This window comes from Triticum aestivum, unplaced genomic scaffold, assembly GCF_018294505.1.
Source record: "Triticum aestivum cultivar Chinese Spring unplaced genomic scaffold, IWGSC CS RefSeq v2.1 scaffold43507, whole genome shotgun sequence".
Lineage (NCBI taxonomy): Eukaryota > Viridiplantae > Streptophyta > Magnoliopsida > Poales > Poaceae > Triticum > Triticum aestivum.
Genome location: NW_025228065.1, coordinates 331,239 through 357,299, shown reverse-complemented (window position 1 = coordinate 357,299; position 26,061 = coordinate 331,239). Strand labels below are relative to the sequence as shown.

The 26,061-nt window shown below is 42.2% G+C and overlaps 1 protein-coding gene across 1 annotated transcript; it reads right to left on the bottom strand.

The window, feature by feature from the left end:
- Window positions 1-6: 6 nt before the first annotated feature.
- Window positions 7-9,971, bottom strand: LOC123173008 (uncharacterized). Its single transcript, XM_044589876.1, has 7 exons — window positions 9,669-9,971; window positions 8,128-8,388; window positions 7,894-7,999; window positions 4,690-4,813; window positions 3,866-4,600; window positions 1,248-3,219; window positions 7-578 (listed from the first exon to the last, which is right to left on the bottom strand). The coding sequence occupies exons 2-7, from the start codon at window positions 8,312-8,314 to the stop codon at window positions 157-159; spliced, it is 3,546 nt and encodes a 1,181-aa protein (XP_044445811.1). The 5' UTR covers window positions 8,315-8,388; window positions 9,669-9,971; the 3' UTR covers window positions 7-156.
- Window positions 9,972-26,061: the final 16,090 nt, after the last annotated feature.

Below are 26,061 nucleotides of genomic sequence, written 5' to 3'. Positions count from 1 at the left end.
ACAGAATGCACTATCGTTGAAAAATAATCTAGAGACACGTGTGGAACTCTATCCGTTGCTGATAGCGATTTGAAGCAGGCTGGCGCAAAGTAGTGGTTTTGCGTGCGTGTATATCCCATGTCTCTTTGGCATACTGGATGGTTTGCCTGAAGTAACTTACATAATTACACAGTTGCACTTGGATTCCAACTTTGGAGGCTTCATATTATCAGATGCCCTTGTGATTCCTGAAGCAGAACGTACAGGTGAAGGATCTTCGACGACAGATTCTTTTTCAGCGGTTTCTGTGATGGTTGTTGTTTCACCTTCCAATCTTTTCCTTTTAACCTTACGATTTGGGGTTCTTCTGTGGGGCAGCTTAAGGAAACCATCCTCGTCTCGAATGGATTTCCCTATGATGGTAACAGTTGGTCGAGGGCGTTCTGATTCTTGCTCGTGCTCCAGTGCAATTGTTGCTGCCTTGTATGCCAGATCATGAACGATAGAACTACACAGGAGAATTGTATCAGTAGCTTCTTCTAAAGTAAAGCACCTCTGAATCTGTTTCCTCGACCCTTCTACTGCCTGAGGTGATTTTTCTGCAAGGTAGAGAGAATGATTAGGTTAAATATATATATTCACTCACACGGAACAAATATTCAGTGAAGAACACAAGAAGAGTCATACGTTATGTCTAAAAGAAAACGCCAACTGTACCTAGAGACTGGTATCATAAATGCAACAGCATATTGGATGTGAAGAATGTATAAACCTCATCTCGCTAATATTTCCAGTCGCTCATTTATCCATTATGTTTCTTCTCCAGACCAAAATGCATGCACCAAAACATACTGATTTTTCTATCGTAAAACTACTACTCCCTCCGTTCCAAATTACTTGTCGTAGGTATGGATGTATCTAGATGTATTTTTGTTCTAGATACATCCATTTCTGCAACGAGTAATTTGGAACGGAAGGAGTATTAGAACTATCACTCAGGACTTTCTTTTCCTTATACTACACATTTTCTATGTTTTCCTGACATATGCATAAAGTAATAATCAAACATGCATGCCAGAGACCATGCTCTCGTCTTCAGGACAACTAAAGACGACTCTCAGAAAGACCAACTAAAAATGATTCTCAGAAAGATGAGAAGGACACAGCACACAATCGATGAATAAAGGATAAACATGAGTTCTGAGAAAAAAAAGAATTTCAGAAACTTGATTAAGTTAAATGAAAATTAGAACAGCCCAAATACATACCATCGTTGGGAAGTTCTATTATGCTAGTTCCTGTCCTAGAAACCAACACATCTTCCTCTGAGATGGCAGAAACACAACAATCATCCAAGATGTGTTCCTCAATTGAATCCTGAACTGCTTCAGACTGAGACTGCATTATAAGGTTATCTAAGTTCTCCTCACTTGGATATTCTGGAGTGCCAGCTAAACAGCACTGAACGGTACCAGAAGCATCTTCATCTGTTTTTAGCATGCAACTTCCCTCGGCAGCTGAAGATTCTTGAACATTAATTGGCTCTTCCATCTCTGACAAACACATATTAGTGCTGGAGTGATCGTTGTTAGCCATCCTACCCATACTAATTACATCTTCTGTCTCACTCGACCTATCAAAGCTCGAGGAGTTCAAGTCAACATGGATGTCATGATTGACAATAGGCCGTGCAGTAGACAAACACTCAAGAGCATTTGACAAAGCATCCTTACTAGAGCCATCTTCTCCGGTGGAAACCACAGTTCTTGAAGCACTGCTTTCCAAAGTGTCAATTCGGGAACAAGTGTCTTCAATCGCATCACTCTGATGGCAAAGTGAAGCTGAAGAACCACTAAATGACATGTCTGACACCGAAGCTATGCTTTGATGACTCATAGTACTACTTAGTTGAGCTTTCTCGAAGTCACCCTTCTTACTGCTACTATGGCGCTCAAAGCGTGCATCTGATTGCCTTGAAGATCCTAAATCAATGGAAGAAGCTGAAGAGCTGTCACGTCCAAAGCTACGTTTCATCATATTTATACCATCTCTTGTATAATATGGTTCAGAACAAACAATATTAGCAGCAGCTAGAGCCCTCCCTTCCATGACCGGCCATTTGTTTCTGCTTGATTTCTGGTGTAAGAGTACCGATATCCCAGCACCTTCAGCACTTTCAACCTTTGGAAACGGATGTATATTTGATCCCAGTTGATGAGAATTATCACCAAATGCAGTTTCAGATACAGCTTCATTATGTTGGCAGTTTGACTCGCTAAGGCATGGGGGTAATCCATGATTGCAACTATCCATTTGGCCTCCATAAGGGCCATGCTCCTCTGATGTTGGTTCTGTTTGTTGATGATTACTTACGCTAGATCGACTAAATGAAATATCATCTTCCTTTTCCAGCAACGAGTCAGATACATGATAGGGCCTCATATTCTCCTCATGATTCACTACTTCCTGCCCCAGCAGCATGTCCTCGTCTGTATCCACCATCGACTGGCCTGGAGGACATTTTTCTGTACAATCCGCTGAAGGTTCATTGTTCACTGTTTGATGACCAAGAGATGCATGTTTGCTGTAGTCTACACTATCTGGGGCCATAGAAGGTTCAGATTCAGCGTAAGGCCCAGAATTTACAATTTTATTATCATGTTGATGTGCTTCTGAAGTCCATAACATACGGTCTGCAGAAAATCCTCCAACCTTTGAACAGCATTCTTCGCAAGAGTCACCTTTTCCATCCAAATCTATCACATTGAAAGACATCCCACATCTACTGCAAGTAGCCATTTCACCATGTCCAACCTGAGAACTATTTGCACCATCATATGCCGTTTGATTAGCTGCCCATCTTTCCATATCAAAGTCATGTTTATCACTCTTCACGTATTTTACTTGGATGGGCGAATCTTCTACATATTTTGTGTTCTTATTGAAACTGGTTTCTTCATTCAACTCATCCAGCTTATCAAACATAAATATGTCCTCATGAACTCGAAGGCCGTCATCTGCTTCCCATTCACCAATAAGATCCTGTTGCTCTTGGTCGCTTTCCACATAAGGGCCAAAAGTGGCACCGTGCTCAGAGCTTGCATTACTGCTAGTTGTCATAGAGGAATTGTGTGAGAACATAGGCTTGTGCACATTATTTATTTTGCCAGCACCAAATGTGGTGGCAGGGACACTTGATAGAAGTGGCCGGAACCTATCTTGAGGACCTTTCCGATGATCCTAGAAAAGTAAGAACACATTTCTCATCTTAGTCGCAATCTGAGAAAATCTGGAACACACTAAAGAATAGTAAGGTCTCAACTTGCAGTAAAAGCACATTGGACGCATCACGCAAATAAACAACAGACAACCAAGAAGTAATTATTTTTGGCAGAATAAGCTATACTAATTTGTCGAAGAAAGGATAAGAGAGCAAGTTACTGTATCATACAATATCTGATTGAATGAACACATTCCATGAGTTAAGCAACTTAGTCACAAAAGGTAAAAGAACCTAGTCAATGGAGCAGGAGCATTTGCAAACCAAATATTCAGGATAAACAAATGTTTTTTTCAACCAACGATTTCTTTTAAGCCATTATGTGACTGTTAATTCATAAAGGCATCCGTCCAAAGCACTTGACCACTAAATACAGTTGGTGTAACCGTTGTTTCCTTGTCAAAGTATAACAAAAGAAATTTACAGAAGCCCCTGGATTCCTCCAAATGGGAAGCCGCAACCGCTAAGAAAGTAAAAAGGGATTAAACCAGTGTAACTGAATAACTGAATGAATAAATTGTTAAATATGCTATTCAAATTTACAATCCATCATCCTACTAAAAAACAGGACAACACTTTTTTAGGGGAAAACAGGACAACACTTACCATCAACCAAACAGCAGAATCAAATGACCATTTTGGGGCTGAGATAGGGGAAAAATTCTTGGACAGCTTCTTTGATGATGCAATACTTCTCGTCTTCATCACTGCCAAGCTCTTTTTTACAGCTGGGCTGCTGGAATAGCCAATAGATATAGACTGCATTGAGTCCAGATCATCATCACCAGACGATGTTGCAGAAGCTTTGCTGTGTGTGCTGAATCGATCTCGTTCAATGCTATGTGATGAACTGGCTCTTCTAGTTGGAGTAGGAGACATTGATTGCCTTCGACCTCTTGAACCTGTATCTAGTCCACTGAAAGATGTAGGGGATCCACCCCTTGAACGGGATACCGAACGATCTGGTAGAGATGTACGAAGGTTTGGAGGTGCATTATAAGAGAAAGCAGGATCATTGGACTGCCATCCTTGAGGTTTTGGGGAAGAAGATCTGTGATTAGTTTTAACTGGAGAGGCTCCCCTTGTCCCATTTAATGGTGAGCCACTTGAACCAGTACTCATCCTTCTAGAGACTGGACTTGCAGACCTTTGTGGAAGTGTCAATATCTTAGCAGCTGGAGGAGTTGAAGGTCTTCGCGATGGCGTTGGTGGTTGAACAGAAAGTGGTGGGCTAGCACGAGAAGCTGAAATAGGCGATTTTGTCCTTGCCATAGAGTGTGGTGACAGGCTAAGCCTATTTGGGCTTGCACTGCTTCTGCTAGACCTTTGAGCATTATCCATCTGTGTATGGACAATAGATAACAAAACGGGTGGGTATTTCTTGCAAGCCCGCATTAAGAATTCAAGAGCAAAAACTATGGCACACATACCATGGATGGCCTCGAGATTTGCATGGCCTTACTCTGAGCCCTACCCCTGGAAGCCTGGCCAACAGACCGTTCTTCTTCGTCATCTAACGAACGGAAAAGTGGAGTCTCTGGAGGAGTCAACAGCCTATTAATTGAGAAGGTAGAACGCGATCAAATCATTTACACATGCAAGATTTGCATATGGTAAGTGTAAGAAGTATAATCTGAGCCAAAGATGTTTAAAGTAATTAAAATAATTGTAAGAAACATCACAGCACCATATTATGCTCAAGTCTATGCTAAAATTCTGAGAAATGATAATCCAAAAACATGAGTAATTCGTATTGTGGTTACCCATCTAAAGCAATATATAAATAGGGCATTTGTTAACCTGTTTTAAACCAGGGGCGAAGCTGGAGGAGAAAATCATTGGGTTTACCTCTGCTGGTTATGGTGCAATCTTCCACTAATGAGCAGTGTTAAAGACTAATTTTATGAGTGTTTGACGAATTTCATTGGGTTCACCTGAACTGAACGTTTCTACCAGCTCTGCCCTACTTTAAACACGAAAGGTATTATTATGTTCTTAGATTGTCATTCTGCAATGTGTCATCTTACTACTGTAGCAAACAGCGACCTTCGTTCAAGCCTTTAGCCAACAACTTTGTACTTACGAGAAACATTGAATGGAATATTTAGTTATTCCACAGACATGGATGCCTGAATAACTATTATGAAGTCACTGCACACTAAACCTGGGCATACCCCAGACTGGGCCGGATTTCAGGCCAGGCTTGAAAAAGCACAATGCTCTGAAGCACACCAAAGAACTGTATTAGTTATAGCAGTTTTAAATTGCAACATTCATCAAGAATGGTTAATCATTAATTATACCTTCTGTATGCAGTTTTCTTATGTACATATGACTCGAATACAAACTACAGGATGATTAAGCAAGCGTTTATTTCCACATGTTCATCGTCGAAAACCTCATGAGCCACAATGAGTGGGTCATAGCCCTATGTAGGGTGGGAGCAGAGTCGCATCTCCGTGCCTACCTGCGTATGACCCATGGAGCAGACTAAATCTCGTTGATTTATACTGCTAGGCAAATAATAAAATAGTGTATCTCATTGTCCTCTTAATAATATGCCGGAGGTGCTAGTCTGCTTAGTTTCATTATTGAACCTTAGGCCGACCACAATGTAATCGGTGCCCTCATACGTCAAAATGTTGCCACCTCATCTGTGATGCCCTGAGAAATTATTTTAGCACCGCTCTAGCAGTGTGTGTTTGCAGCTTGTAAAAATGCTGGACCCGCACATGCATAAAGGGACTTGACCCAGCCAATTTTCCACCTCACATCAGAGCAGCCTAGCACTCCAAATACTTTATTGCATGGACAACTAGGTACTCCGGTTCCCTGATTTTTTTTTATCTGGTTGTTTTTTATCTGGCATCGGCTGGGCAGTGTATGGCACCGGAGCCAAATGCCCCAAAAGTTGATTTGGCACCGGTTGGGGCATACCCTGTGGAAGGCCTTAGGAGATGCTCCCTCCAGGTCACAGATAAGTGACCTTCCGTTAAACTTTTAAACTTTGACTGCCAATATGATTTTACCTATTTGGATTGGAAATTTGAAAACCATATGTATAGGTTTGTTTACAAAAAAAATCCAAAATACAATATTATACTTTTGTGGATTATACCCCCTCCGTCCCAAAATTCTTATCTTAGATTTGTCTAGATACGGATGTGTCTAATAGTAAAACGTGACTTGATACATCCGTATTTAGAAAAATCTAAGACAAGAATTTTGGGACGGAGGGAGTATATACAATACAGTATAAATTAGTGGTCAAAGCTGCATCCTGAAGACCGTGTCAATATCCAAAACTCTACTTATTGGTGAACCGGAGGGACTACAATGAAGTCAAGGTGTTGTACTCTAACTATGAAACCCTCTAATACGAGTATCTGAACCATACTTTCCCAATTGTTACTGTTCCGAACTAAGCTTTCCTAATTCTATTTCTAACTCATCTTTCCCACTTGAAGTTATCTCCTTTCAGAACTCTTCCCAAGCCGACTGTTGAATCTTGTTGGCCGACCCGCGCAATGCATCTGATGCTGGTTTAAAGCAACATACTAATGTCCACAACAGTACACATTCTTTTTTTACTTATAAAATTAAGGAAAATCTGCATACCTTACAAATAAGTGAAGAGTTTAGGTTGACTCAATTGTTATGACAATGGATTGTTTAGAGGTCAAACTGAAATGTTGAATGGAGATGAGGAATAATACCATGGTGCATGGAATTTAAACAACAAATCAGGGTCCAATGTAGCTTAAAAAAGGATAAATAAAATATGGCCATGATAATAGTAAAAAATATTTCGTTCATTGAAATATACAGGCATTTATCACTGAAAATGCCTTTATGCAGATATATGATGTTGAGACAACTGAAGAAGAGGTTATCAAAATATTTTCAGCGTTTTTTGCAATTGACTAATGAATTAGAATACCATGCTATCTTGAAGCAATACCACAAGTAGAGGACACAAACTCACAACAAATCAAAGATGAAAAAAAATACCTCGTTATTACAAAACTTGTAGCCCATTGAAGCATTATAATGTGTGCAATCATATCAACCTTAAATTGAACCAAGAGATGGCATAAAGGACAAATTACACCCGACAAAAATGAGGCTAAAGAGTTCCTCATGATGTGACACATTTCATCTAGTATACAAAACAACTAATTCTCACAAGTATTGCATGGCTACAACTACAGAACCATGGCTGAAATGCCCACTGATCATCGACTTTGAGCTACCACCTACTGCGCACATGATCGATGATTGCTATTTTATGTAATTTTCTCTTCATTAAGTCCGCTAGCTAATTATCAAGACACTAGACACAAAGTGTGGATATTGTGAAACCATAACTGCAACTTGATTGATATTAGTTTCCTTGTCACATGCACACAGAGTTGTTTTAGTCAATCTTCTTGAAGTTAGATGGCTAGCCACTAGCCAGATTAGTTAGGGCTAGCTTCCAATAAATGTATTGGGCAGAGCAGATGGCAAAATAAGCAATAGAACAGCTAATCTCCCAAATATATCAAGCAGATGTTCATGACCAGCACAAGGCTACATCAACCATATATTAATTAAAAGAAAGCAAAGCAACATGCGCTATTAAGTGTCCATACCACTCATAATCGTTTTTATCACCATCCACCTTAAGCAAATCATGGCTTTCCCCTCGTGCTGGGACATTGATACCAAGCTTAACATCTGGGAAAAAGCTCAATTTTGCTGGTAGACATGAATAAAATAAGTAAGTATTAATAGTGCCTCATTACAAAAATAAACAAAGAGGTATAGCGAAAATAAAAATATAACCATATTATTGTATAAAGGAGGAGGGTGTCTATGAGCATTACAGATAGATTCATCAAAATCCTCGGATGGTTCCAGTAAGAAGTTCTCAATCTCAGTTTTCTGCATATCAGCGAATAATGTGAGCTCATCATCCTTTGGTTTAGCAGGCAGTGCATTCCCGAAATCGTTGACCCTCCTGTGAGCAGACTCCCTTGAAGGAGATCTCCTCCTTGAGGGTGAATGTGGCATCTTTTATGGCTTCTTAATCTCTGCAAGTGCTTCTATGCTCCTTCTCAGACATCAGGTCCAAACCATAGCCCAAGCTGCAATATAGAGCAGTGTTATTCAATAACTAAATAAACCAAATTTGCACCAAAAGAGAAGGGAAAATGGTAGCTATGGTAGCACAAGACATGTAACCAGCAAAGAAGAAAATAGGCATGCTGATTTCATCATGAATTGTCAAAAATAAACAATCCATCATATTGTCGAATGAAACTATCAACCAATTAAAACAACAAAGCTATCATACTTCAAAAAGAACGAGCCAACTAAAAAGGTACTAAAAGCACCCAAAAGTTGGACCTGCAGTTTCGCCCACACAAGAACCCAGCCTGCTTAATCGCACATCTCTGGATGAAAGCATCAGCAACACGGAGAGGGATTCCTTCAAAATAAAATGTATGGGAAAGCAAAGAACCAAAAGAGGGGCAAAAACTAACGTTGCTATTCTTCAATCTAAAACACACCTATTGTATGCAACGAGTGAACAAACAACAAGACTTCTTTTTTTATGAAGGGTAATAATACTAATATCGAGAAGATACCAATTACACCCAGCATCTGCAACACGGTATCAACAATTAGTCAAGACATAAGACCTAAAAAGTACAGTATTTAGTAAAATTCAAAAGAAAACAAAAACAGTGATCAAAAAAGCAAAAGTTAAACAGAAATTCAACAATTTAGCACCACTCCATCACCCAAAACATGAAATTGCATCAGCCATGCACATATAGATCCAGGATGACCAGCCCTAAATCAACAAGGAGTAAAAAACAAGAGATCAAAGCCAAACAGAGCAAACATAAATTTCATCAACTAAAAAAGAATCTAACAACCGATAAAACACACAAATTAAAGTTCAACTAAAAAAGGACACAGCAAGCAAGCTCAATACACAATAAGAGTGGTTGCCAGAGTAGTTGTCCCATTCAATAACCACAAATTCCGTGGAACTGGGCACAAGAACGCCAGCAGGAACAAATTATGGATAATAATTGGCTGAAATTTGCCACATTTCACACCTAAAACCGCCAAACTGGATCTAACAAGCTAGTAGTATGAACAAAAAAAAACAGGAATCATCAAAAATCCACCAATTAGGGATAAATCTTACCCCCACGTCCCCGCATTCCACCTCTCAACCACTGCACTCAAGTATCCCCATTCACGCACACAAAACCAAATAAAGAACCAAATCAACGACACCAGCGCGGTATGACGCTTCCAAAAAAAAGACAGCAGCAGTTCGGATCGCCATTCCACCCCAGCCACATTCCAACACCTGCAGCAAGAATCGGCCGCCCTGAGCCCAACTCACCAGCGTCGTCGTCCTCCGATCTCCCCCGCCGTAAGCGCGAGCGTCGAGGCAGATCCGAGCGCAGCCCCAGTGGACCCTCACCGTGGGGATGGGTGGGAATTCTAGGGTTTCGCCACTTTCTCCTCCGCCTCCGTCCTACCACCCCGCGCTCCTCTCGCTGTTCCTCTTGCTCTCCGTCTCGGCTATTCCCTTCCCTTTTGGATTCGTTGTCCTGCGCTGTATTGCTGCGGGGAGAAGCAAGCTTTGCTTCGGTTGTGTCTCCGTAGTGCTCTCGCAGCAGGAGGTGGACTGGAGAAGAAGTGGGTTTCCTTTTTCTTTTCCCTTTTGGTTTTCCACAAGAGCGACGATGGTTTCTTTTGTTTTATTAAGAGAAAAATAAAGCGAAGCTTGATCGGTTGTACTCCCTGTTCCAAATTACTCCTCATGATTTTAGTTTAAATTTAAACTAAAAACACGACGAATAATTTGAAACGGAGGGAGTAGGTTGAGAATGGTGTTAGATTACATATTTGCCTGGTCAAAGTACTTAAAATTACAGGGCTACAAGACATGTGGATTTTGTTTAGGACTGCATTAAAATTGAAAGTCTATTCATTATTCAGGGTACGGAATAAGTTATTTTTCATCCGAGATAATATTACAGTCATTTCATAAATTAATTACATTTAAAATACAAATAATTACATTCGTATCAATTCACTGCATAAAACTTGGCATAAGAAAAAGGGTAGGTCATAAAACTAGAAAAGTTACATTTTATGTATATTTTACACTATATTTTTACATTTGTAATTCTACATAACGTAAAATATTATTTACGGTAATTATATTTTTTCTTACATTCTCTTTTTACATCGCAAATAAGATAAAATTTACGAAACATAAAATTACGATGCATTGATATTAAAATAAAGAGGGTGAAGAATAACTATTCCTCACCCAGAATGACGAATAGTCAATCTCCATATATATAGACACACATATATTAAAGTGGCTAAGCTAGCCTCAACCTCAAGCGTTTCAAGTGTTGAATGTAAGTGATCTGTTTAATTGACACGTGTCTTTGGTTTTTTATGGTCCATTGATGCGGAGCATTATACAGACATCATCATGTTAAGAGTCTGTTCAGCAAGTAACATGTGTGACATCTACTTCACATACCTAAAGATGGATCATCTACTTTACACGTGTTCATTTGACCCCTTTAAGGAAGGTATATTACTTGACACTCCACCAGTGTGTATACACATGTATTGTCGGAGCTTCACGGATGCACTGGACATCGAGGTGCTATGCAAACGGTTTTTAACCCCTTTCCGCGACGGCGCTTCGAACCGTCGCCAAGTGAATGATTGCGATAGGGGGTCCTTTCCACACGACCCAAAAACCGTTGAGGATAGGCAGCCTTGTTGCATACAGTTGTCCCTACTAAACTGTTTCTGATATCTCGAATATCCGAAACGCTCCAACCTTGCAACTCATTTGTGCTCGAATTGCCATCGCAGTCGGTATTCTGTGATGCTATGTTTACGATGCATGACCTGATAGAGGCGGGGTGTCCCGGTCTTTCGATGAGATGATAACTATCGATTTGGTGGAGACGACTTTGACGATCCGACTACAAATGTGCAACGACGTTCTGCCTTAGCAATCGCTAAACCAACTCCGAGAGGTTATTGACCACTCCGGAACACGATCAACCTGACCACGAAGGTCTATTCCTGCAAGCAATCGAAGAACAAGCAAGAATATGATAAAAGCAATCTGAATATTGCGAGTATATATGAAGTATTGATAGATAAAGGTGGGGATCCGTAAGCGGTCTTGGTCTGGTCGTTGGACACAAATGAAGTACACGAAGTTGCAATGGCTAACTTTTAACTAAACAAATCCCAAGGAAAAGCTACTAGATGGATCTACTTATATAGGAGCAAGGGGTGGCGGCCAAGGAGGTGGGAGGACGTCCCAAGGCAGCCTAAAACTAAATCTAGGTCGTACAAGGCCAATGGGCCCAAGTGGAGGTGATGTAACACCTTTGGACTTGTAGTTTGACTCGGATTCTGCTGCAGCATCAGATTGTTTCGTCCACAACTCAACGCTCCGGACGAATTTGAAGGTGATTCCAATTGGGTTGGAAAGTGCACGAAATCTAGTTTCCAACAAAAAAATAATCACCCAATTCGGAGTCCGTATTAAAAACTTGTGTGCGTTTTGAGTCAGGTGTGTCTGTGCAGTCCGAATCTGAATCCAGAACGTGAGAGACCTGGACTCTATCTTCTCTTGGGCCAAAAGTGACGTGAGAGAACTTTTTGGACAGCAAATAAACATCTCTTTCTTCCTTATCTTCATATGTGGATTGTACAAATGTCCCATACACCTGCAATTAGACAAAACACAAAAGTGTGTGAAGTATTTTTGTTCTGGATAACATAAATAGATTATTGAATAGTTTGCACTAGAAATCACTTGACAAATATGCATATATGCAATATTTTTGGTCATATCCAAGGTAGTCATGTCCTCATCATGACCCATCACAAACGGTTCATGATTATACAAGTAGATAATCACACACATTTACTTTCCTCGACTGTATGTGATTTCATGTAACAGCGCACACATTTGTCGCTATAAAACTGTATGCGAAGCTTGAATACATCCCACATGATTCATCCATTGTACCTGCGTTGGATGACCAACCTATCGCACGCGTTCTTCTATGACCAAACGTTTGCGATGCGCACAACATCACAAACAGTCCATAATTGTGAAACATGTGTGATAAGATGACTGTCACAAACATTTAATAAGATAGAACTATGTGCAAAGTTGTTGCTAATCACACACGTTTTTTCTCGGTTGGTCGTGTATGCAGTAGAGATTGATCGCACACGTAGTGAATCCTAGAAATGTATCTGATATCCACGTCTGCCGCAGACGTTTCGCTTTCGCAAACCATGTGCAGTGTAATCCCTAATTTAAAAATCACATGTTTTGAATTTGAAAGTAGGCAATCACTTCACTACTGCAGGATGCTGCTAATGCGACGCTATGACCAGAGACCCTTCGACAAAACTGTGTGCAATGCAATAATCGCAAACGATGGTGTAAAAAACCCGTCAAAAAAGGTGCAAAACGCACGATTCGGATTTTTGTTGTGTGTGCGATGTAGGGCATACGGTTCAGTTCAATTAACTGTTTGCAATGAGGAGGAACAAAAGAAACGGGCAGCCAGATGAAGGTGTGTGCGATATACAGCATACGGTTCACTCGGATGAACTATTTGTGATTAGACAACACAAAAGAAACGGTCAGCCAGATCAAGGTATGTGCGATATACGGCATGCGATTCACTCGGCTCTGTCGTCAGTGTGTGACCTCTGTGGCAACCGTTCGCTCCCCACTAGCCTCTTCTTGTACTGTGGCAACCGTCCACCGCCTCTTTGTCTTTCTCTCTCGATTTGGAACTACTGCCGCATGCTCTTCCTCCCTCCATTTTCCTTCACCCTTCCTTCTGCCATTGTTTGATCGTCTTATCCATGGAGGGAACAGACCGGAAACGACCCCGTTATTCTTGCCCCGATCTAAAAGATGACGTGGTGGAGGAACTCATTGATCGGTTCGACGTCATCACCTCGGCTAGCACGACAGGTTCCTTCAAGTCCATTCTCGACTCAACAAATAACATCATTGCAAAGAACCCAAGGGTTCAGGAGCGGTTTGATCTCCCCTATCTTCTTTGCCATGACGCTGGTCGCCGGCATGGGGACGACGGAAGCGTCGTCTTGTGCAAGTTGATGCCACTTGATAATGATACGTGTGATGTTAAGATGCCATCGCTTGAGGGTAAGGCTTGGGCAGGCGCAAATGGAGATTGGGTTGTTTATATTGGGTATAACTGCGAGTGAGAACTTGTAAATGTGTACACTCATCACTAGGTTCCACTTCCAAAAATCACAGACTGCCCTAAGGTTGAGCACACAAATGATCTACGTACGATCAAATACGATCATGGTGACTGTCGTCTACGAAAGATAGCAATTTGTCGAGTTCCCAACCACTCCTGGGATTACAAGAACTATGAAGTTGTTGCTATCTTCTACAAGCTTATTGCCGTCCTTACTTCCACGCCTTGATGGATATTGCTCAAAAATCAATTTTTGTACACGGATGAGTACTGTGATGCAATTCAATACGAGGGTCTTGTGTTTGCTGCCACCACTCGAGGCACTATTTTTGCATGGAATTCTTATGGTTTCGATACGTTTGTCTTCCCCCATAATGATAATTATTTCATCCACATGCATGCGGGTTAGCTAGTTTCCCTTTACTAGTTAACATTTTTGTGTTTCCAAGGTCCTGTGAACATTCCACCACCTATACTTGAAAAATTTTATAACCAAGGGGAAGATGACAATGATGATGATCACGAGCATGAGGACGAGCAGGATCTATATACTCAGTGGCGCCTGGCAACTTATTCGGACGGATCACCTCGTCTTGTATGTATTATGTATACAGGGCACTGCTGATGTTACTAACGAAGCAGGTGTTGTCTCCCATCGTCGCACTCTCCAGACCTATTCCAACATCCGTTGTAGGGTATTCGGGTGGATACTACCGTGCTAGCGCCAACACCTTCTCCCTGGTTCAGTATTGATAGTCTTGGAGAAAACTCGCTCTTCCTTGGACAAAACTATCCAATGATGGTGAAAGGCGATCCAGCTGTCGTTGACACAACGTTACTACCATTTATGAAAAGCAACTGTATCTATACCTCGGACATTGCTGTGGTTCCCTAACCTGGCTATCACAATATGCGTCCTGATATAGGCCGCTTCATCCTGGATGATTAGTCCTGCATTGGTCTCGAGATTGACAATAGCTGGCCCTTCCTAGAGAATCAGTTATGGTTCAAAGCAAGCGTTTCCAATGCCGAGGATTGGTTGAACTGGAGTTCATTTCATCGCTTTGTTATTTGTTGTGTGAGAAAAAATTTAGTATTTACTAGAATATTTTGTTGGAAATAATCTATAATCGAACATGTATCCTTGTTGTTGTTGTGTGTTGATGACTTGTTGTATGTAATGAATGGTACATTTGCATCCGCGTCCCGTCAACTCACGCCTGCTCGCACGGCACACGGGTCGCGTGGCGGCACGTATATTATTTTTCTATTTGGGTGATTAATGTTGCCGCTTTATTGCTTAACCGAAGCATGGCACGTATCCATCGTTGGTCTAACGCTCACGGTTCAAATAAATAATCCATTTGGGATATTGGTTCCCAATTATTAATAATCTCCTGTATGTAATTAGATAAAGATTACATCAAAATTGGTCTCAAATTTGACAAAAAAGTACAATGTCACTTTGTATTGGTGTCCATATGAATAGTGTTGGTGATTTTAGTTGCAAAAATTTGATAGTGCTAGTGATTTTTAGCTACATATTTTGACAAATCGCAGTGTTACAAGGTTGACAAATGGCAATGTTACTAGATCAATAAATGTCAGTCTTTCCAGTTTGACAAATGACAACATACCCAATATGACAGATGCAAATCTTACCAAATTGTTTATACGTGGTTGCACACAAGTCATCCAAAATAACCATTTGCGTTGAAGGGATGCACAAATCCTGCTTGGCACATTTTCTCTTGGCTTCCTGGGTAAGCTGTCAGTTTCCATACGAGTGTTCTAACTAAAACGTTTGCAATCAAGAGCTGTACAAATCCTGCTCGACACATTTCTCCTTGGCTTCCTAGGGAAGCTGTCGGTTTGCATACGGGTGTTGTAACTAAAATGTTTGCGATGAGTGTTTATATTTAAAAACCATTGACTTATTTTCAAAAGAAAATCGTTTGATAAGTCTGTACATTAAGAGAGAAAGACGCAAGTTCGTTCAAACCATATCTTTCATCCAGTCACACTTCGAATTTATATTCATATGATCGAGAATTCAAGATACAATATTAAACCCCAAAAAACTATCTCCGGTGGTGGCGGAGGCGGCGTGTCGCACCATCGTTGTCATTCTCGTCCTCCGGGACGCTGTTGTTGAAGTCTCCAAGGTAGCACAGAATGTTCTTCACTTGTAAATCAAACATCATGTTGTCGCGCGATCGACGGGCGGGGCGCGGGAGGACAGCAACTGGCGCCACTGAGAGGTAGCGGTCGGCGGCGGCGTCCCGTGCCGCCGAGGGGGGCGTGCGCACGAGCGCGCGGGGTGCAGCCAAACGCACGGGGACCGACGCTGCTACCTCTTGAGCTTGTATTGGTTTTTTCCTTGAAAAGGAAAGGGTGATGCAGCAAAGTAACGTAAGTATTTTCCTCAGTTTTGAGAACCAAGGTATCAATCCAGTAGGAGACTATGCAACAAGCCACCGAATACCTGCACAAACAAACACCAACTTGCAACCAACGCGACAAAGGGGTTGCCAATCCCTTCATGGTTATTCACAAAGTGAGATCTGATAGAGATGGATAAAAGGTAAATTAATATTTTTGATATTTTTAGTTTATGGAACGGAAAGTAAAAGATTGCAAAGTAAGGGAGCAGCGACAAAAATTGGCAACTTGACGGGAAACTAACATGATGTAAAATAGACCCGGGGGCCATAGGTTTCACTAGAGGCTTCTCTCAAAATAGAAGTTATTACGGTGGGTGAACAAATTACTGATAGAAAAGCGCAAAGTTATGACGATATCTAAGGCAATGATCATGAATATAGGCATCACGTCTGTGTCAAGTAGACCTAAAGGATTTTGCATCTACTACTATTACTCCACACATCGCCCGACTCCTGCCTGCATCTAGAGTATTAAGTTCATAAGAACAAAGTAACACATTAAGCAAGATGACATGATGTAGCGGGATTAACTCAAGCAATATGATGAAAACCCCATTTTTTATCCTCGATGGCAACAATACAATACGTGTCGGTTCCCCTTCTGTCACTAGGGTCGAGCACCGCAAGATTGAACCCAAAGCTAAGCACTTCTCCCATTGCAAGAAAAACCAATCTAGTTGGCCAAACTAAATTGTAGTTCGAAGAGACTTGCAAAGATATCAAATCATGCATATAAGAATTCAGAGGAGATTCAAATAATATTCATAGATAAACTGATCATAAATCCACAATTCATCGGATCTGGGCAAACACACCGCAAAAGAGTATTGCATCGAATAGATCTCCAAGAACATCGAGGAGAACTTTGTATTGAGAATCAAAGAGAGAGAAGAAGCCATCTAGCTACTAGCTATGGACCCGTAGGTCTGAAGTAAACTACTCACGCTTCATCGGAGAGGCAATGGCGTTGATGTAGAAACCCTCCATGAACGATTCCCCCTCCGGCAGGATGCTGGAAAAGGCCCATGATGGGATCTCACGGGTACAGAAGGTTGTGGCAGTGGAAAAGTGGTTTCGTGGCTCCCCTGAATGTTTTTGGTGTATAAGAGTATATATAGGAGGAAGAATTAGGTCAGGAGAGCTATGAGGGGCCCGCAAGGTCGGGGGGCGCACCCCACCCCCCCTGGGCGTGCCCTCCACCCTTGTGGCCGCCTCGAGGCTCTTCTGAATTGCACTCCAAGTCTCCTTGGTGTCTTCTGGTCCAAGAAAAATCATTGTGGAAGTTTTATTCCATTTGGACTCTGTTTGGTATTCCTTTTCTGCAAAACTCTAAAATAAGGAAAAAAACAGAAACTGGCACTGGGCTCTAGGTTAATAGGTTAGTCCCAAAAATCATATAAAATAGCATATTAATGCATATAAAACAGATAATATAATAGCATGGAACAATAAAAAATTATAGATACATTGAAGACATATCAGGCGCCGCGGTGGGTGGAGGGACGCACACGGGCACGGGCGCGGCGGGTGCAGCCAAACGCACGGGGTCCGGCGCCGCGGTGAGTGCAAGGGCGCGCACGGTCACAGACACGGGCGCTGGCGCTGGCATGTACATGAGCTCGTGCGGGTCCGCGGAGACCTCGCTGACGCCCGCGGCTTCCAGCTCTGCGATAGTGCTCGGCGACCAGCCCATCAATGCTACAAGGATGGTCGCTGGTGCGGGCGCGGGGATGGGAGCTGGGATGGGAGCGGGGGCAGCAACAGCCGCTGACAGCTCGTTCAGGGCCATGTCCATGAGGACCCATTCCTCCTTATTTTCTATCTCCTCCATCTCGAAGTCGACTTCACCAGACTTGAAGACTAGTGACAGATGATCATTCTGCGCCATGGCGTTGGTGGAGGTCTGCGGGAGGGAGGGGAATGGGAGGTGAATAGTAAGGCCGCCCGTATTAAACAGCGGCTCGGGCGCCATTAATGGAGAGGAAGGCGAGCAACCATGAAAGTCAAAGGGCTCGCTTCCCAGTGAGCCTGCACAGCGTACGGCTCGCACGCTTCCCGGTGAGCCTACGCATTAGAGGACGGCTTGCACGCCTCTTGGTCAGCCTGCGCACTGGACTCCGCTCACACGTCTCCCATTTAGTCAAGCAGCTGTCTACACGACACCTCCTATAGCCATTTAAACCAAGACACGTGGTGTCACATGAATGGTTAATAGAACACACACAATTTGAATTATACAAACGTTTGAGATATTAAAGAGGCAGCTATTTTTTCAAAATGCCTTTGTTGGCTGTTATTCGAGTGCGCCTTCTCTCAAAATGGACACGAAAAATACCACAACATGTCGGGCGCCATTCCATGATAGCATGCCAAATTTCATGAATTTCAGATGAGTTTTGAATTTACTAGAATTTTAAAACAAAGTATCCCAATGTTTTGCCGGCAATCAACAGTGCCCTAATGTTTGAAGTTCATTCCCATTTCTTGCATGGGACCTAAGCATGCACCCAAGAACACATATTTGATTTTCAATCAATTTATATGCACTGGAGCATGTGTATGTAGTTCAAATTTGAATTATGCACATAAAATGCCTAGAAAACCCAGTTAATGTATAAAAATGTCCAAACGAACCCCAAAAAGTTTCAAAATTTAACACAACACTCATGTTGTTCTATATTGACACTAGAAAAAAAATTTCAAAGCAATAAGAGGCAATGGATATCGTTTCATCCCCAAAGGTGGCACGTTCCCTACCGAAACCATCGGGCTTGTTCTGAGAAGCTCTCGTTTGTGAGAAGCTTATGTCCAAAACTGCCCCAAATGGGACAAAATTTTAACCACGACATGTTGATGCCACTCCATGATAGCATGCCAAGTTTCATGAATTTCATACGAGTTTTGGATTTACTAGAATTTAAAAACAAAGTATCCCAATACTTTGCCGGCAATCAACAGTGCCCTGGTGTTTGAAATTCATTCTCATTTCTTGGACCTAAGCATGCACCCAAGGACACAGATTTGATTTTTCAACCAATTTATATGCACTGGAGCATGTGCATGTAGTTCAAATTTGAATTATGCACATAAAATGCCTAGAAAACCCAGTTAGTGTATAAAAAGTCCAAATGAACCCCCAAAAATTCCAAAAATTAACACAACACTCATGTTGTTCTATGTTGACACTGGAGAAAATGGGAAATCAAGAAGAGGCAATGGATATCGTTTCGTCCCCAAAGGTGAAACATCCCTACCGAAACCATCAGGCTTGTTGTGAGAAACTCTGGTTTATGAGACGATTATACCCAAACCTGCCCCAAATAGGACAAAAAATTTACCACGGCATGTTGATGCCGCTCCATGATAGCATGCCAGGTTTCATGAATTTCAGATGACTTTTGCATTTACTAGAATTTAAAAACCAGGTATCTCAATGTTTGCGGCCGAGTGACGGTGGCAGGGTGTTTGACATTCACTCCCATTTCTTGCATGGGACCTAAGCATGCAACCAAGGACACATATTTGAATTTTCAACTAATTTATATGCATTAGAGCATGTGCTTGTAGTTCAAATTTGAATTATGCACATAAATGCATTGAAAACTCAGTTAATGTATAAAAATGTCCAAACAAGCCCCGAAAAATTCCTAAAATTAACACAACACTCATGTTGTTCTATGTTGACACTAGTAAAAAAATTGAAATCAAGAAGAGGCAACAAATATCGTTTCGTCCAGAAAGGTGAAACATTCCCTACCGTAACCATGAGGCTTGTTGTGAGAAGGTCTGGTTTGTGAGAAGCTTATATACCCCAACCTGTCCCAAATGGGACAATATTTTTACCACTACATGTTGATGTCGTTCCATGCTAGCATGTCAAGTTTCATAAATTTTAGATGCGTTTTCTATTTACTAGAATTTAAGAACCATATATCTCAATGTTAGCGGCCGAGGGACGGTGGCAAGGTGTTTGACATTCATTCTCATTTCTTGCATGAGACTTAATCATGTAACCAAGGACACACATTTCAATTTTGAACCAATTTATATGCACCGGAGCATGTGCATGTAGTCCAAATTTGAATTATGCACATGAATGCATAGAAAACTTAGTTAATGTATAAAAAATTCCAAGCGAACCCCGAAAAATCCCCAAAATTGACACAACACTCCTGTTGTTCTACGTTGACACCAAAACAAATTTGAAAGTAAGAAGAGGCAACAGATATTGTTTCGTCCCCCAAGGTGGCATGTTCCCTACCGAAACCATCAGGCTTATTGTGAGAGAAGCTCTGGTTTGCGAGAAGCTTATACCCAAACCTGCCCCAAATGTGATGATGAGGACATCAATACAATTGTTACACCCACAGCCCCTGCTGCTATACATACTGGACCAATTACTAGAGCTCGTGCACGCCAACTAAACTACCAGGTACTTTCGTTTCTTGGTAATGATTCTAATGTTCATGAGAATATGATGCTGCCTAAATTGGATACATTTGTTTTGCTTACAAATGAAGGGCCTAGCTTGGAGAAGGATGAACATTGGAGCAAGAACAAGAACGGAGTTACAAGTGATGATTTCAGGACTTTGAAGCCACCATAATGGGTGCATGAAGCCTTGGACGAAATATACAAGATGCCACTTCATAAATTTCGTTCCGAGGCTATTTTAGGTGCTGCGTCACCTTATTATTGGGCCAGGCCCATGTAATTTCGAAATACATAAGTATAGGCTATTTTTAGAGTCCGTATGTGTGGGGAAACAAGAGATAGGGTTGATTTCGGACCCCTCCACCAAGGGCCACGAAATTCCCCCCTCTTCCTCCATATATACAGCCCTTAGGGCATCGTTTAGACTTTGTGTTTTGTTTAGATTAAAAGTTCGCCATAGCTGCAACTTCGCGTACTTCGTTTGTGTTCAACGACCAGACAAAGGCGTCACAGAACCCCACCTTGATCAATAAAGCTTTCATCTTATATTCGCAATATCCAGATTGCAATCTCAGTTTCTTGCTTGTTCTTCGTTTGCTCGCAGGAAACAGACCCTCGTGGTCAGGTTGATCGTGCTCCGGCGTGGTCAATAACCTCTCGGAGTTGGTTCAGCGATTGCTAAGGCGCGACGTCCTCGCACGTTCGTAGTCGGATCGTCAAAGTCGACTGCCACCAAAGCGATATCCATCATCTCATCGAAAGACGGGACACCTTTGCCTCTATCAAGTGGTATCAGATTTCCAGGTTGCTCGGTGAGATTTTACAGTTTTTCGTAGTTTAGATCGAGTCTGTTCTTCATACCTATAGTCCACGAAAAAGCCAAAAAAAATTAGGGTTAGTTCATCCCATCCGAACCAATCTGAGCCTTGCATAATCTTTTCTGTATTTGCTTTGTTGAATTTGCGGTTGCATCGTCGTGTTCAGTTGCTGGTCTTAGCGTCTAGTCTTTTAGAGTTTCGAGTTCTGTTCACAAGTTGTCACGCCGTCGCCGCACCATCATCATCGCCCCTGCCATCTACCACCACCGCTCCGAATCCGTATCCATATACCACCACCAATCCGTGTCCATATACCACCACCGATCCATATCCAAATACTACCACCGCTGTCATATACCACCACCATATATCCACCACCAATCCGAGTTCCTTGCTTATTAGGTTTGTTTTCGGGATCAATCTAGATTCCGATTCGTGTTTCCTTGCCGGAGTAGGTTTCGGAAAAAAAAAGAGTCGGGTAGCCACGCTCCGTTTAGGCCCAAAATTTTTCGAAAACGCATTTTTCGAAAAAAAATTTGGCTATCCTATTTTTAGGTGTTTCTGAGTGTTTTGAGACAGGTGCCATTATAGGAAGTTTTTTTTGACCCGTTTCCAGTTTTTGGGTCCGGGCAGTCGAAAAAAAAAATTGGTCGAAAAAAATTTCGTGCCCATCCTGTCCGTTTGAGCTAGGAAGAGTTTTGAGACACTCGCCATTATAGTGATTTTTCGCAAAAAAAAAGCAGCGCAAAAAAAAAGAGCGCAAAAAAAAAAGAGCGAAAAAAAAAATTCAGAGTGTGCTTTTCCCTTGTTTACGTGCCGCGCCGTGATTTTGTTGGTGTTCTAGGCTCGCGTCTCTAGCACAGTCTAGCCTAGGACCAGCACAGTACCGTCGTTGAGCGTTTATTCAACTTTGCATCTCTGAATTGATTATTGCTGACCCTTTTTGCTACCATACTATAAGCCTTCCCAGCTCCACATACATCTACGTCGTGTGTTTTGACTCTCCCTGGTAATCGCTCTATCCAAGCTTTGAGAGTTTTTGACTACAACGGTTGCCGATCACCGCCTGCTGCTGGGTAAGAACTGGTAAGAATTTGAGATTTGCTTGACGGATTTGTGATACACCACCACCACTTCTTAGTAGTCTGTAGGATCATATTCTTGTGTGTTTCTATTGCTGCTAACCATGCCAGGATCACAAGCCGACGAGATTGACTGGGAGAACTTATCGAACAAGGAGCTTCATGATAAGTTTCAGCAAATGATGACTGAACAGGTACAAGATGTGCTGAACAATTTTGAAGAGGCCATGGAGAAGATCACTGGCCTTGAGAAGACGTTCGAAACAAAGCTCGATAACAGATTTAATGAACTGCTTGCGCGTCTTCCACCACCGGCTGTGATGAGGACATCAATACAATTGTTACACCCACAGCCCCTGCTGCTATACATACTGGACCAATTACTAGAGCTCGTGCACGCCAACTAAATTACCAGGTACTTTCGTTTCTTGGTAATGATTCTAATGTTCATGAGAATATGATGCTGCCTAAATTGGATACATTTGTTTTGCTTACAAATGAAGGGCCTAGCTTGGAGAAGGATGAACATTGGAGCAAGAACAAGCATGGAGATGATGGCATGCGCAAGGGAAACAAGAACGGAGTTACAAGTGATGATTTCAGGACTTTGAAGCCACCATAATGGGTGCATGAAGCCTTGGACGAAATATACAAGACGCCACTTCATAAATTTCGTCCCGAGGCTATTTTAGGTGCTGCGTCACCTTATTATTGGGCCAGGCCCATGTAATTTCGAAATACATAAGTATAGGCTATTTTTAGAGTCCGTATGTGTGGGGAAACAAGAGATAGGGTTGATTTCGGACCCCTCCACCAAGGGCCACGAAATCCCCCCCTTCCTCCATATATACAGCCCTTAGGGCATCGTTTAGACTTTGGGTTTTGTTTAGATTAAAAGTTCGCCATAGCTGCAACTTCGCGTACTTCGTTTGTGTTCAACGACCAGACAAAGGCGTCACAGAACCCCACCTTGATCAATAAAGCTTTCATCTTATATTCGCAATATCCAGATTGCAATCTCAGTTTCTTGCTTGTTCTTCGTTTGCTCGCAGGAAACAGACCCTCGTGGTCAGGTTGATCGTGCTCCGGCGTGGTCAATAACCTCTCGGAGTTGGTTTAGCGATTGCTAAGGCGCGACGTCCTCGCACGTTCGTAGTCGGATCGTCAAAGTCGACTTCCACCAAAGCGAAATCCACCATCTCATCGAAAGACGGGACACCTTTGCCTCTATCAAGTGGTATCAGATTTCCAGGTTGCTCGGTGAGATTTTACAGTTTTTCGTAGTTTAGATCGAGTCTGTTCTTCATACCTATAGTCCACGAAAAAGCCACAAAAAAAATTTAGGGTTAGTTCATCATATCCGAACCAATCTGAGCCTTGCATAATCTTTTTAGGGTTTTGCTTTGTTGAATTTGCGGTTGCATCGTCGTGTCTAGTTGCTGGTCTTAGAGTCTAGTCTTTTAGAGTTTCGAGTTCTGGTCATAAGTTGTCACGCCGCCGCCGCACCATCATCATCGCCCTTGCCATCTACCACCACCGCTCCGAATCCGTATCCATATACCACCACCAATCCGTGTCCATATACCACCACCGATCCATATCCAAATACTACCACCGCTGCCATATACCACCACCAATCCGAGTTCCTTGCTTATTAGGTTTGTTTTCGGGATCAATCTAGATTCCGATTCGTGTTTCCTTGCCGGAGTAGGTTTCGAAAAAAAAAAAGTCGGGTAGCCACGCTCCGTTTAGGCCCAAAATTTTTCGAAAACGCATTTTTCGAAAAAATTTCTGGCTATCCTATTTTTAGGTGTTTCTGAGTGTTTTGAGACAGGTGCCATTATAGGAAGTTTTTTTTGACCCGTTTCCAGTTTTTGGGTCCGGGCAGTCGAAAAAAAAAAAATTGGCCGAAAAAAATTTCGTGCCCATCCTGTCCGTTTGAGCTAGGAAGAGTTTTGAGACACTCGCCATTATAGTGATTTTTCGCAAAAAAAAAGAGCGCAAAAAAAAAAGAGCGAAAAAAAAAATTCAGAGTGTGCTTTTCCCTTGTTTACGTGCCGCGCCGTGATTTTGTTGGTGTTCTAGGCTCGCGTCTCTAGCACAGTCTAGCCTAGGACCAGCACAGTACCGTCGTTGAGCGTTTATTCAACTTTGCATCTCTGAATTGATTATTGCTGACCCTTTTTGCTACCATACTATAAGCCTTCCCAGCTCCACATACATCTACGTCGTGTGTTCGACTCTCCCTGGTAATCGCTCTATCCAAGCTTTGAGAGTTTTTGACTACAACGGTTGCCGATCACCGCCTGCTGCTGGGTAAGAACTGGTAAGAATTTGAGATTTGCTTGACGGATTTGTGATACACCACCACCACTTCTTAGTAGTCTGTAGGATCATATTCTTATGTGTTTCTATTGCTGCTAACCATGCCAGGATCACAAGCCGACGAGATTGACTGGGAGAATTTATCAAACAAGGAGCTTCATGATAAGTTTCAGCAAATGATGACTGAACAGGTGCAAGATGTGCTGAACAATTTTGAAGAGGCCATGGAGAAGATCACTGGCCTTGAGAAGACGTTCGAAACAAAGCTCGATAACAGATTTAATGAATTGCTCGCGCGTCTTCCACCACCACCACCCGCTGCACCTAACGCACCTCTCCAACAACAACAACAACGACTACCTCCACGTCGCGAAATAGACCTTCGCCGAGCGAGCCGTGTTCCTCTTGCATTTGGCCAAACTGTTGGTGCTGCTGTTGATACTTCTGTGGCTCCTGCTACTGCTGTTGCTGGTACCCAGGAGGATGATGAGTATGCGGGCGATTATGAGGATGAGGTTGATCAAAATCAGATCTACGAGCAGCCACCAGCACCACCACCAGCAGGTCGACCTCAGGTATATATTCGTAATGGTAGGCCTGCACCACCACCACCTCAGGTACGAGATGATGTCCATATTCCTAAACTGAAATTGAATATTCCACCATTTGAGGGTAGATATGTTCCTGATATATATCTTACTTGGGAGTTAGAAACTGAACAACGATTTACATGTTTACAATATCCTGAGGAGAGACAAGTTGCTGCTGCTGTTTGTGCTTTCACTAGTTTTGCATGTGTATGGTGGTCTGAACATTGTAGATTATATCCTATTCCAACTACTTGGGCTGCTTTGAAAACTGCTATGCGTACGCGTTGGGTTCCACCATATTATCAACGTTTCTGGGTGGTTAATAGACATGCATAGTTTATTCCATCGCGTACGCATAGCAACTGAACAACGATTTACATGTTTACAATATCCTGAGGAGAGACGAGTTGCTGCTGCTGTTTGTGCTTTCACTAGTTTTACATGTTTACGCTGCTTTGAAAACTGCTATGAGAGACAAGAATATTATCAGGAATTACAAACTGGCATGATTAGATGTGGTATTGTTGAGGAGAATGAAGCTATGCTTGCACGTTTTCTGGGTGGATTAAATAGAGAGATTCAGACCATTCTAGACTATAAGGAGTATACTAATATCACTCGTTTATTCCATCTTGCTTGTAAAGCTGAACGTGAAGTGCAGGATCGACAAGCATTGGGGCGAACTAACTTTTCTGCAGGCCGACCTTCATCATGGACACCACGTGCATCTTCTACTTCAACTGCACCAGCACCTCCATCCGGTGCCACCTCCAGCCGTGATACAAGAAAACAG

What these genes read in the sequence shown, in the direction of transcription:
- LOC123173008 (XM_044589876.1), bottom strand. Translation starts at nt 8,314, where the DNA reads ATGCCACATTCACCCTCAAGGAGGAGATCTCCTTCAAGGGAGTCTGCT. An exon ending in GGATTTTGATGAATCTATCT is followed by an intron (nt 8,000 to 8,127) that starts GTAATGCTCATA and finishes CATGTCTACCAG; the next exon opens with CAAAATTGAGCTTTTTCCCA. An exon ending in AATAGAACTTCCCAACGATG is followed by an intron (nt 579 to 1,247) that starts GTATGTATTTGG and finishes TCTACCTTGCAG; the next exon opens with AAAAATCACCTCAGGCAGTA.